The following is a 14,140-nucleotide window of genomic DNA, read 5'->3' as shown; positions in this document are numbered from 1 at the left end:
ACTTAATTTGGTGAGAACATCTTCAAGAGAGGGAGGAGAAAATGAGGATAGAAGTGATGACCTTATTTGCTCAAATTCCGGTCTCAACCCATTCAAAAAATTGAAGAAATGATCTTCTTCAAGTTGCTTGTGGCGAAGTTCAATTGCCTCTCCACTCCATTTTGGTTCGAGCATAGAGAGCTCATCCCAAATGGAGGAAAGATCGGCAAAATATTCCGTAATCGACATTTCACCTTGAGTAAGGGAGAGGGCCTTCTTTTGAAGGTAATACTTATGGGATAGATCTCTTGATGTATACATTTTCTCGAGATAACGCCAAGCTTCCGAAGCTCTTTTGAATTTGATAATGTTGGCATTAATCTTTGTTTCGACGGATGCGAAGAACTAAGAAAGAATCTTGAAGTTCTTCATTTCCCATTCGTCGTGTTTTTTGGAGTATTCCTCAAGAGCTTTGATTCTTTCCTCTCCCTCAAGAATCTTGACTTCGCTTCTGTCCATTACGGTTATCTTGGGTTCCGGTTCCGGAATCGTTCCTTGCACATAACCCCACAATCCTTCTCCTTTTATGTGGGCCTCCATATTCCCGGCCCAAATACGATAGTTGGATCCATTCAACTTGAAGCCAAGGGCAAAGTGAGACTCTTTCTCACCCATTAAGGCGTAAAGAGAAGGAGAAAAAAGACGTACCAATACAATGTTTCAACTTCTACTTTGCAAAAGATCCTTCTAAAATATTTGAGAAGCAAGATCCACCACTTCAATCTCTAAAGATCCGAAGGCACGGTTTTCGAGGCACTCGAACAAAAGAGGATCCCACGATCTTCAATCACCAACCGAGCTTTGATACCATGTGAAATTGTCTATGAAGAGACAATACTCATATAAGCACAAAATACTCAAAAACGAAGTGCACGAAAGCACTCTCACAACACTTGAACAAAATATGCAAAAAGCATATAAATAATAAACATGCAATAATGCATGTATTTCATAAATAAAAGCAAATGCTTGAGACTCTCAAGCTTGAGAATTTACAAGGGGGAACACCCCTATTTATACAAGAAATGGGAGGTGCTTGGGGGCTCCCCAAAGGAGTCGTTGGGGAGCTCCCAACGGTCACAATTGTGACCGTTGGGGGCTCCCCAACGACTCTATTGGGGAGACCCCCAAGGCACCTTTTTGAAATTACAAAAAGGAAAAATAAAAAAATAAAAGAAATTAAAAAATAAAGAAAAAGTTACAACATATTCCAAATGGAATATGCGCAAAAGTGTAAAAGGACTAAAATACCCTTTTCGGGTAAAAAGGGGAAAATGTATAAATATATATACTTATATATAGAGATACGTATACATATAACATATGTATACATATCTCTAGGTATATAAGTATATATATTTATACTTACAATAATGTTTTTGAGTATACATTTTAACAGGGACCTCCCCAACGGATCTATTTCTAGCCGTTGGGGAATGTCCTAATGGCTCTATGTGAGCCTTGTTGTGTATAAATAGGGGTGTTCCCCTCCATGTAAATTCTATGCTTGTCTCAAGCACTTGTATGAAATTCATTTATTTTGTTTATGCTCTCTCTTGCTTAGTGGCTTTGTGTTTGTATTATTGTATTGACCCATAAGTGGTCCTTTGGTGTATGCACACTTGTGTGTTTTGTAAGCCCATAAGAGGCATCTACTTGTGTTTTTATATTTCATTACAGTGTTCTCCATGAAACAAATGACCTTAAATTATGCTATGGTTCTGTAGTTGTCATTACCCATACACGTGTATATGTACATGTGGGGTTGCACATGACCTGAGCCAAGCCCAAGCCTAAGCTTTTTTGATCTCATGCTTGTGCAACTTGTGAGGGGCTCAAGCTGGAGTGAAGATAGTGTCTAACGTCTTCAATCTCACCTTGGCAAAGCTAGAGCAAGCTGGAGTCTCTCTGGTAAGCTTGAGCCATTCCCTTCGCCCCACCCGCCATCTTCATCTTGTTCTTTTTCCAACTTTGTTAGGTATAGATGAAATGTAGAAAGCATTTTTTTTTAAATACAGCATTTCACAAGTTTGAGTCTGCTTCTACTTCATTTTAGGTTGTAGTTCTGTTTCTCATATTTTGGCTTTCTTTGCTTTATTTCAGAGGAAGAAGAGGAAATGTGCTTATTCTCGCCACAGTTTAATGAAACTGCAGACTGTGGTAAATACATGCACCTCTCTCTCTCTCTCTCACACACACACACACACACACACACATGCGCGCGCGCGCACACACACACAGAAGGGTTTACGTAGTTTGTTTCCACCCACTCCTTCTCTCTCTCTCACACACAGAAGGGTTTACCTGGTTCGTTTTCACCCACTCTTTCTCTCTCTCTCTCACACAGAAGGGTTTACGTGGTTTGTTTTCATCCACTCTTTCTTTTGCAAGAAAAAAAAATTCTTAGCTTTTGAGAGAATACTTGTCACTTAAAATTCAACATGATTAACCTTGATGCAAGTCTAACCTCATAGGTTCCAAATTATAAATTACCAGATAATGGAGCCAATAGTGGGACTGCTCAGAGACTCTCTATCAATGATGCACTGTGCCCCTTGTGCAAGCAGCTTCTGTGTCGGCCAGTAGTTCTTAATTGTGGCCATGGTGAGCTTACATGCCCTTGAATTTGATCTGAAGTGCTTCTTGGCTGTATGTTTGTTGTTATAAGTTAAAGAAAAAGAAGGAAGAAAAAACTAACCTTTATCCAAAATGCTATATTTGAATTCATGCAGTTTTTTGTCAATCATGTGTGATGAATCTGTGGAATGGGACTTTAACCTGTGAAGTTTGCCAAAGTCCTCACCCTGGAGGATGCCCAAAAGTGTGCTTGGAGTTCGATAGATTCTTGGAGGAAGAATTCCCTGAGGCATATGTTCAAAGAAAGGAGGCTGTCAGACAAGTAGTTTATATGCATGGTGGTTCATCAACCTGTACGTGTCCTATATTTTCTCAAGTTTCCTTTTTTTTTCCTGTGTGTGTGTGTGCAGTAGTTTGCTAATGTCGATTCATGTCTGTGTTAGTGCAAGTGAATGAGTGTGTGTGTGTGTGTGCGGTAGTTTGCTGCTGCTGGTTTATCAACTTATATGTTTCCTATATTTTCTCAAGGTTTTCATTTTTTCGGTTTCATGTGTGTAGGCCTTTTTTGCAGTGGTTCCTGTTTAAAAAATGTGGTGAATGAACCCTATAGGTGTTTAAGGGTGGGCAACTAGCTGAGCCTCTTTTGTGATTCCCATGCTTAGCTAAGAAAGAGCACAGCTGGAGCTCTCTTGTCTAATAAATAACTCAAGCTCGATCTTAGTTTTGTTTTATGGGCTGAGCCCAAATAACTTAAGAGGACAAGAACTTGGTAAATTCACTAACATGTTGGCCCTACATTGACTGATAATGTTGGCAACCGAATGAGCTTCATGGTAATTGCTCCACCTGTATGCAGCACATATCTTCTCAAGGTTCTGTTCTTTTCTTTTTCCTTATGTGTGTGTGTGTGTGTGCGCGTGTACATGGTTACAGTGGTTCACCATTTCATGGCTGTGGTAAATTCATATGGGTGTTTCACTGCCAAGGGTGGGCCACTAGTCAAGCCTCCTTTTAGATACTCAGGCTTGGCTCAGTAACAGCTCAACTGAAGTCTTCTTGTTTAGTAAATGAGCCTAGTTTTAGCACCTTTAGTTTTGACTTCCAAGCTCAAGCGTGGGCCCAGGTTTGTTAAGGACCCAGTAAAGGACTTTGTATAGTTGTTGAGCAGCCATTAGAAAAAGTAAAATCTATGTAGGGTTGTCTGTTGGTTGGGTCTCACCCAATGATACCTGATACTTAACAGATAATTCCTCTCAAACATAAAAAAATCTGACCCAATAGCATTGGCAACCCATCAAGTGGGCCTAAATAGCTGATTGGGTTGGACTCTTGGTAATTGGTATTTGAATGTTAAGCACTCATATCTGGTTTGGAGTTTATAAACCAGCCTGTGACCAGAGATCCCTTAAAGACCTGGAAATTTTACAAGTAAATTATTAAAAAAGACAAAACTGGGTGTTTCAGATTAACCTGCATCTGGTTCTTGAGCTGATGATAGTGAACCTACTGAGCTGGACCAAGCTCGAGCATGGTGCAACCTGAACCAAATGGAGCTCTATTGGTTCAACATCTTGCTATTTATGAGTTTGAGCAATTAGCCTTTTGCGTTCAAATGCTTTGCCACCATGACTTGTCTATCATTATTCTCAATAGCATTAACAGATTGAAGAATTTTACTGTGTTGAAATCTGTTGTCAGTGGGAATCTCCATGCTTAGGCTATGTTAACTATTTTTAGATAAAATCATCGACATTCTACTATAGTTTTACAGATTGAAGAATTTTACTGTGTTGAAATCTGTTGTCAGTGGGCATCTCCATGCGTAGGCTATGTTAATTATTTTTAGATAAGATCATCGACATTCTACTATAGTTTTACAGATTGAAGAATTTTATTGTGTTGAAATCTGTTGTCAGTGGGCATCTCCATGCGTAGGCTATGTTAATTATTTTTAGATAAAATCATGACATTCTTGTTAAAATATATGGATATCATATTTATATATATGTGTGCACATTTTATATATATATATATATATATATATATATATATATATATATATATATATATATATAATGCCCACTAGGGGCAATTTAGTCTTTTTCTCTATGTAAATAGACATGTCCACTAGGGACATTTTTTGTCTTTCTTTTTCTTTTTCCCATTTGATTAGGGGTAAGAGGGTCTTTCCAATAGAGCTGTCCCAAAAGGTCACAAATGTGACCGTTGGGGAGCTCCCAACAGCTCTATGGGAGCCCCCCTTAATCCCATAATGTGTATAAATTGGGGGTCTTTCTCCCCATTATTCTCAAGGCTTCTATGAGCATTTCAGTACATTGTTCTTTTTATTTTTAAGCTCTCTCTCACATTCTGTGTGTTTGGTGCTTAGCCCTATGTGGCTTATTCTATTTTGCCCATTAGTGGCTTTTTGTTTATGTGCATGTGCATTCGTTGTTGTCACTTTGTGACATTGCTCTTTGGCACTAGTGTTTCATCATTACAATTCTACAATAGTTTTACGAGATTGAAGAACTTTATCTTTAACTCTTTATGCTTCCTTGTATTTTGATGACAAGATTAGCATTGTCTTTGTTATGTTAACTGCATGTTTGAAAATCAAACATCATCTGATTTCAGTGTGACAAATAACCCATTGATCTTCTGGAAATTAAAGATTACTGAGAACTGCTCTCTTTTCCATAGGAGTCTGTTGTGTTGTGACTTATGTTATCTTCCTCTTGGCTCTTGTTTGTATTTTGACCTCTTTCTTTAACTAATTCCTGGGATTCACATAAATATATGAATGCATGACTTATATCTTTAGCATTTATTATGCTGGACTTTGTGGGTGTTCTTGTTAAACTTGACTTGTTTATGCATAGGTCCCAGTCAATCTGAGAAGCAGGTTGTCAAGATAGCATCAACTCATGCCAAGATGGAAGAAAAGCATTATTATGTTCACATAGGAGCTGGATGCGACACTTGTGGGGTGAGGCTCTTTCTGCCACTCTGATTCTATTGGCAAATAGTTGAAATTTAAAAAGCATTGGCCATGCTAGTGTATGCTATTGTTTAGTAAGGAATCTCCCATATGCCTCCCCCAATCCCCCGCCCAACCAAGGAAATAAAAACTCACTTTTCTTGGTTGTTACTGGCTTCAACCAATTTTAGTGCTTTGTGTTGTGAGCTTTCCTTTGATGAACTTAATTGAAGCTCATACATGATCCACGCTACAGGGATTCATCATTCCACACCATGTTTGGGCACATTCTTAACCTTGGTCACCCATGTCAATCTCAGTAACATCTTAGTGAGGCAATTGCTTCTGTAGTTTAGGTCTTTTTGCAAGCGTTGGGAACTTTCAGCTTTTATATATAATAAGAAAAGATAAGACAATGAATCATGTTTATATTGCATAAATGCATAAAAATATAGAGATTAATCACTTTCCTATTTGTATTGTAATATTGTAATATTATAAAAAAAATCACTAATATTTATGCATATGATGGTCTCCTGGTCATGCACGTAGCTGCTGCTTAACATGCTATTTTTTTCAATCTCCCTCTGCTAAAGAGCTTGTATAAAACATCCTTACTCACAGTCCATAGAACCTGCAGCCTTCCGGACTTTGTATTCATTGTTTTGGAAAGAAGGGGTAAGGGATCTCTTTTTTTCTGATGCTCGTGCTTTAGTTATTGTTTCAATTGCACGTTGATTGGAACAATGTTAATAAGTCATGTGCAAGTCATACTTTCCTGTTGCTTGAAGGTGCTTGTGCCTTGTGGAGGAAGCTGCAAATGAAGAGAGTTTCTTGTGTGATATAAAACCATAAGCAACTGAAAGTTGATACTTTTAGTTTGCTGCTTCTATTCTATAACATATTTCTTTACTGCATGGTCCTATCCTAGTTCCTTCTTTTCTTTTCTTTTTTTTTGCCGCCCTCAGTGAGTTTTTTCTTTGATGAGGTCTTGGCCTAGTTTATGGATCAAAATGTTCGATAAGATAAAACATTGTCTTTATTATTTGGTATGTGTTTTTCAGTTTCTGTTTGATGCATTTTTCAGTGCGTGATTCATTTCATATCTCTGGTTGCTCAGGTTTTTCCAATTATTGGGAAAAGGTACAGATGTAAAGACTGTACTGAACAAATGGGCTTTGACATGTGCGAGGCGTGCTACAACTCAAAGTGCAAGCTCCCCGGGCGGTTTAACCAGCAACACACGCCTGAGCATACATTTGAACTCGTGTCACCACGCCCCCCCAGGTACAACATTATGAGGTTCATGGATGATGAAGTCTAGTTAGCTGAGATAACATGGATGCCAAGCTTTAGAGTGGTGCATTAAAAATCACACAAGGCTTTGGTTTGGACATTTATGCATCGATCATGCAAACCATGTTCTCGGGTAAGTTTGTTCCCGGGGAGATAATGCAGTTTGTACAAGTTAAATGTATATGAGTTGCTGATTCTCAACCTTTCTGTGTTCCATAAAATTTGTTGCTTAATGTTCCATGGATCACTAAATCACAGAATGTCTTTCTGCATTTAGACTGCTGGATTACTGAAGAGTGTCTTCTCTGCACTTACTGTTGAAAATCTCACATTTTTCAATGATTGCAGTCAAACACCCCTCAGTCGTGAACATCTATTTTATTTTTCTGGTAATGTTATTTTGCAAATTTATCCTAAATCCCCATTTGAACTGCATTTGGCTATGCGAGGCTGGGAAAACCGTCCGATCTCAGGTGGAACTGCCAACTGTTCTTCATAGTTGTTTCGAAGCAGGGTGAATTTCCCAACTCATCCAATTCCAGAGAGTTTCTGGCCTTCCCAACTCCATGTTTAGTTGTGGGGTATGTTTGGTTGTGTTTTTAAAAACTGAAAATAAATCACATGAGATATGGAATCTCATGTGATTCCAATTCCCATGTTTGTTTAGTGTGAGGAAAGGAATCTCATTTGTAATAGATTCAGTTTTTGGGTTACCGTTTGTGGCGAGGTGGAGCTCAGTGGACTGCCACCTCTGGCGAGCTCCCTCCCGACTACCATTCCTCTGGGTGGCTGCAACTGAAAAAAGAAAGATATAAACCGAAACAGGAAAGGCGCCCCCTGTTGGGTTACAGAGCAGGTGGTGGAGCTTGCCGGACCCCCTGCTAGGCTGATACCAGTTAATCGCATGGATGCAGCACAAAAAAAAAAGATAAACAGAAACAGGGGCTCTCCGGCAGATCCCCTTTTTGGGTTCCAGATGAGGGATGGTGGAGCTCGCCGGAGGTGGCACTCTGGCAGGCTCCCCTTCCACCCCCCCCCCCCCCCCCCGGCTGTCATTACTGGAGTTGAATCATAAAAAAGAAAACATTACTTGGATCCCTGCTAGAGCTCCACCTCTAGTTGGCTTGCAGGGAGGGCAATGGTCCTCACCGGAATTGAGGTTCGGTGAGCTCCACCACATTACAACTACTTCCTGTGGTTGCAGCATTGTAGCAATGCAAAAAAAAAAGTCATACCTGCGAGCTCCACCACTTGACTCCCTCTTCAGGGTGTTCATTGATTCTGGCGAGATGCAGGTGCTTCGGTGTGCCATTGCATCTCTTCTTCATACAGGTGGCGGAGGAGGAGAACGATGGGGTTTGAGGTTGGAAACCCCATCGTTCCAATGGCAGCCTTTCTGAGGCTCGCCAATGTAATTTCAAATCATGTGATTCAAAACCTCACGGGTGAAGTGATTTCGAATCTCTTCAAATCACATGAGATTCTAAATTACTTCAGGCCCAAATCTCATGTTTGGTTGGGCTTGAGATTTGGGGCCATATGAGAATCGCTCTCATTTAAATGAGAGTGAATCTCATGTGATCGAACCAAACATGCCCTAGTGTCACGTTTCAAGGAAGTTTAATCAAAGGCAGCATTTGATGGAATTTTCAACAAGCAGCGCACAGCAACGCATAAAATTCTTACATGTTTGCATTTTCCCAGCTTTGTTATGAGGAGTAATTAGTCTATCCTAACAATCTGAGCTTGGATTGATACGAACCATATCAGTTTTTTCGATCTTGCTTTGCGTATTATGTAATAGCTTATTTAATTGGAAACAGTTTTTGGGTTAGAGTTATGTTTAGACAGGTTTTCAAAAGAATCTAGCGTTTGATTGCATGAGCCGCGGACCCACGTCCACTGCATCCCAGGAACAATGATTCACCGTTCTACCCCTTCTGTTATGCTGAGAATGGGATGTGGGTTAAAAAAAAAGAAACTGCAACCGGGGTCTACCTCCCGAGACTCTCTCTTTTCTTTCTCTCTCTTTCTTCCCCTTGAATTAAGGCCTTTTTTGAGTTAGGATTTTGAATTAAGGCTTTCTTTGATTTTAATTTTATGGTTTGAATTAAATATAAAAAATAAAAAATTCCTTTGATTAAGTCCTTGGATCAAATTTTTTTAATTAAGGCTTTTTATATTTGATTTGATTAGGATTTTTTTCTTTGATTTTTTAATTAGGGTTTCAATTAAGGTTTTTATATTTAATTTTATGATTTATTTTTCTTGTAATTTAAGTTTTTTTTTTAATTTATGGTTTATTTTCTTGCAATTTAGGGTTTTATGGTTTATTTATGTATTTTGTATTTGTAATAAAAAATATAAATTCTTATTTTTTCTCAAATTACCCAAAATTTAATCATTTTTTGGTACTTGGATCTAGTTTAAATTTCATATTTAGGACTAAAAGTCATAATTTTATGATAAACTTTTATAATTAAATCCAATATGATACCGATCAAAATATTTATATATAAAAATATCAGTTCTTCTTTACCCAAATTTTAAATATTTTTGGCATTTGGATCCAATTTAAGATCCATATCCGAGGCTAAAATCCATAATAAACATGTTAAAACACTAGTATGGTGGTGCGGAGCAAGTCATACAATCCGAAACAAAGTTATCCAACCCATTATCCATATTTATACAAGCTGTTCACACAACATAAATCAAATGCCGGACTACTTTTTTTGTCCAGTCAAAACAAACATTGAACTTAGTACAAATGTTATAGAAGAGACAAAACATGTGTTTTATTTATTCTATTCTACTGTTCTATCCAAGCTTGAATAAGCAATCAAACCCTCTCTAAGGGAACATTTCTTACACCCCCTCCCAAGTTGCCCAGAGAAAGTGCTTCCGATGCAAGGTGTGGACCCATTTTGATAGGAAAGTTGCCTTATTGCATTAGGTTCAACCACATCTTTCTTCTCGACATGTTTTGTTTCATCCTTCTTAAGAAAGAGGCGCTCTTTCATATGAAAGAGTGTCTCTTTCATATGAAACGGTAAGCTTTTTTGGGAGCCTAAGCACCATTTTTATGTGTTGTCAAAAAACATGGTTTTGTCAAAACATGGTGTATGAATGTTGTTGAAATGTGACGTTAGGGTTGCAAATACCACTGCTCCCAAACAGTCAAAGAGCATAAGAGCACTGGAAGAACCACAATACACTGATGGATTGATTTTAAGGCTTCCAAAACAATGTGTAGAAGTCAAGGGGCTGTCTTGTACTAAAACTTGCAATGATAGAATCCAAAAAAATCAACTGCCTTTATTACTCTAGAATTTTGTGATGAAATTTTTGGATTTTTTTATCGAAACAATTTGATTTAAATAGGCAAAATAAATTAATCAGAAATCAATTGTTCTGACTCATAAGGTATAAGATGCGTCCTTTTCTAGTGTGCTCGTGGACAAAAGGACGAGCTCTTGTTCAAGGAACCCAGCCAAGAGAACCTTGATTGAGTTGATTTTGAGTTTTGTAACACTTATATACTTTTTTTTTGTAAAATTCTAAGGGAAAACCCCCCACCGCACCTTAGCTGGCCTCCTGTTGGTAAAACCCTTATTAAGGTCCCCTCTGCCCACCGGGGAGTACATCCAGCTTCGATCTTATTATGACAAGGGAGTACATCCTGTCAACTTGGTAACATTCACAAGTGGCCCCTATCAGATGAGCGAAGCCTTTGTGGGCGTAACACTGTTATATACATGGTACTCGGAGGCTTGGAAGGCATCTACCTTGGACTACAATTTGTCGGATGGTTCAAATTTGGTCGAGAACTGGTTTGTCCATCTTTGTCTCCATTTTTGTGTGATATTTTCCTTAAGAATGGTACATGAGAGGACACCACACAGAGTGAATTGGAGCATCCCTATGTCATGGTTTTGATCATCTCTTTTTTTTTTTTTCAAAATTCGATTTGTGCGATTTTGTAAAGGGGCCACCTGTACCAGGCCGGTCAGGTCATAGCGAATAGGGACTGCTCTTTCTACACTCATAGGTCCCGAACCTCCTAGCAGACAGGTTGACACCACTAAATCTGACCCTATAGATGTGTTCGACATGGTTTGGTTTTGCTACACATGCTTTTCGAACCCTGGTTGAAATTCATAGCGGCAAGCCGTGTTGACCAAATTTGTGTTCAGTATGGTCAGTTTAGTACGGATCAACCCTTGTGTTGCGTTTTTCTTATGTAAAAATACGACTTTTTACAAAGTTTGATATGTTATATATCATTGATCTTTCAACTCCATCCCACCTTAGTTGGGGTGAAGCAAAACCGGGGGCTAGGGATGCACAACGAGCCAAGCTAGCTCGAGCTCGGGCACTTGACTAGTTTAAGTTCGGTTGAACTCGTTTGTGAACATAAATGAACCGAGCTTGAATACAATTTCAGGCCCGGTGTGTGCATAAATGAGCCGAGCTTGAATACAATTTCAGGCTCGGTGTGTGCATAAACGAGCCGAGCTTGATCAAGCTGCTGAACTCGGATAGGCTGTAAAAGCTCAATTAAGCTCGTCATAAACGAGCCAAGCTTGATCAAGCTGCTGAATTCGGATAGGCTCTAAAAGCTCAATTAAGCTCGTGTTATATATATATATATATATATATATATATATATATATATATATATATATATATATATATATATATATGTGACATATTTGCAAAAAAAGTCAAAAGGTCATTGTTACCCTCTTATTCATAAGGTGCTGTTAAGATCGAATGCCTCTCCTTACACTCTTTCGTTGCATGAATTTAGTGCATTTTTAGTACTGATGAAGATAAGGGAAGTTGGCAACCATTGTTTGCTAAGTTTCCTAAAACCTTTCTCTCTTCCTGTTGGGATAAGATTGAGTTTCATCTTTCTTCTCCTAAATATCCTCTTTCGGTTAATTAGCTTCACTATAAAAATCAAGATGTACCTCATATGATTTCATTGAAAGAAAAATAAAGAGAGTTATAGTGGTTGCCTATTGTGGACGTAGGTCTTAAAGACCGAACTACGTAAATCGATGTGTCTGCAAATCGTGATAGTTACAAATCGTTGTGCCAGTAAGTCGTGATGCCTGTAACTCGTAGTGCATATAAATCGCAATGCCAGTAAATCGTGATGCCTGTAACTCGTAGTGCTTATAAATTGTTGTGCAGCTAAATTGTGGTACCTGCAAATTGCTACCTATAAATCATCATGGTATCAGAGCGGGAGCTATGATCCTATCGTCCGCTTCGTGCTAATCGTCGTGCGTTGCCTGCTTCGTCATGGTCAACACATCAGAAAAGATTGTCATTCAGGAGCAGGTATCTCCTTTTCTCAAGATCACCTCTATCTTACTCAATGGTTCCAACTATATTTCTTGGGCCAAATCAGTGACTTTATTCTTGAGCAGTAAATCCAAGTTAGGTTTCATCAATGAAAAAACTCCCAAACCAGATAAAGATGAAACACAAATCGATGAATGACAATCAGCCAATGACTTGGTTATGTCTTGGCTTATTAATTCTATGAAGCCTAAAATCGTTGAGAGTTTTTTGTTCCTCCATACCGCTGAGAAAATTTGGACTACGACTAAGGAGTTGTACAGTGAGCAAAATAACATAGCTCACATGTATCAACTCACCTAGACCCTACACGAACACAAGAAAAACAACTCATTCATGAGTGAGTATCTTGGAAAACTCAGGAGTATATGGGATGAATTGAACTCTATGGCCGTGTCTTCTTTAAATGTTTGCACTATTCAAAAACTTAAAGAACAAGGATTTTTTTTTCAGTTTTTAGCCGGGCTTGAATCAGACTATGAAATTATTCAAAGTCAAATTCTCTTAGTGCAGGAATTATCACCTCTTAGTAATGTTTGCTCTATCATCTTGAGGGAAGAAAGTCGTAGAAAAGTAATGATGAATAGTACCAAACCATTCACCAAAGAATCGGGTGAGAGAGTTGCCTATAACTTGTACTCCACACCTCAAAATACGAAGAATGAAGATCGATCGAATAAACACAAAAGAAAATATCTCGTTTGCTCTCATTGCAAAAAGGAAGGGCATCATAGAGATAAGTGTTGGTTTCTTCATGATAAACCTAACAACTATAGGGATGAAATGAAAGACACTACTAGAACTAAAATGACCTATCTTGCTAAGAATGATAATTTGTTCTCTCTGGACTCTTTAGGAGATTTTTTGAACAACATCGAGGGAAGCAAGAATGACGCCCCTACTGTTGTTGTATCAGCTGTCACGTCTGCCGAAATAGGTATGTGTTCTTCCTCCTAAAAAAACCTCGAATATTTGGGTTAGAGACTCAAGGGCTTCAGATCATATGGTTCAATCTGCAACAAATATCGAAAACATGCGACCAGTATATGAGAAAGGTTCAGTAACCATAGCCAATGGATCCTCCATCCAAGTCGGGGGAAGAGGAGAAACATATTTGTTTGACAAAAAGATTTCAGTCCTTCACATGCCAGAGATTTCTTTAAATTTATTATCTATCTCTAAACTGACACATGAACTAAATTGCAATGTTGTATTCTCTTCATACAATGTTATTTTTCAGAATCGTCTGACGCACAGAAAGATTGGTGAGAGGCGTCTTGAGCAGGGCCTCTATGTGATAAATAAAGAAGACTCGGCTATGATCTCCAGTCGAAGCATGAATAATGGTTAGAGATGGAATCTCAGGTTGGGACATCCTTCCAACAGGTCTCTTTCAGCCTTGGTTCCTGATGTTGCTTTTGACACTCATATGTGTGATGTTTGTCGATATGCAAAGATGACTCGACCTCCATTCCCAATATCTGATAATGTTGCTAGTAAATGGTTTGATTTTGTTCATTCAAATGTCTGGGGTCCTGCACCCATGACGTCACATACTGGTTTTAAGTATTATTTAAAATTCATTGATGATCACTAAAAAATGACATGGATATACTTGCGCAAATCCAAGGATGAAGTTTTTGAAAGATTTAAGAATTTTTATAATATGGTTTACACACAGTTTGATATCCAGATTAAGGGTTTGAGAACCGACAATGGGACAAAATTCAAAAACAAGAGTTTTGAAGAATTTGAAGACCAAAATGACTTGGATCATCAGTTTACCTGCATAAAAAACTAGGCATCTTCTCGAGGTAACTAGATTCTTACTCTTCTAAACTCATATGCCAAAAATATTTTGGAGTGACACTATCA

General features: G+C 38.4%; 1 protein-coding gene across 1 annotated transcript in view; it reads left to right on the top strand.

Annotated features, from left to right (window-relative positions):
* The window catches only part of LOC149821938 (E3 ubiquitin-protein ligase PRT1-like), a 56,130-nt gene extending 48,899 nt beyond the window's left edge, over positions 1 to 7,231 (top strand). Inside the window, exons 4-8 of the mRNA XM_089980167.1 lie at positions 2,143 to 2,199; positions 2,536 to 2,643; positions 2,772 to 2,969; positions 5,499 to 5,605; positions 6,717 to 7,231. Of these exons, the coding sequence (XP_089836293.1) occupies positions 2,143 to 2,199; positions 2,536 to 2,643; positions 2,772 to 2,969; positions 5,499 to 5,605; positions 6,717 to 6,920 (674 nt within the window). The 3' untranslated portion in view covers positions 6,921 to 7,231. The remainder of the gene's footprint in view (positions 1 to 2,142; positions 2,200 to 2,535; positions 2,644 to 2,771; positions 2,970 to 5,498; positions 5,606 to 6,716) is intronic.
* Positions 7,232 to 14,140: the final 6,909 nt, after the last annotated feature.

The sequence above is a fragment of the Nuphar pumila genome, chromosome 11 (assembly GCF_984573655.1).
Source record: "Nuphar pumila chromosome 11, dmNupPumi1.hap1.1, whole genome shotgun sequence".
Taxonomy (NCBI): domain Eukaryota; kingdom Viridiplantae; phylum Streptophyta; class Magnoliopsida; order Nymphaeales; family Nymphaeaceae; genus Nuphar; species Nuphar pumila.
Note: the sequence above shows the minus strand (reverse complement) of the source record. Positions and strands in the feature narration are given on the sequence as shown.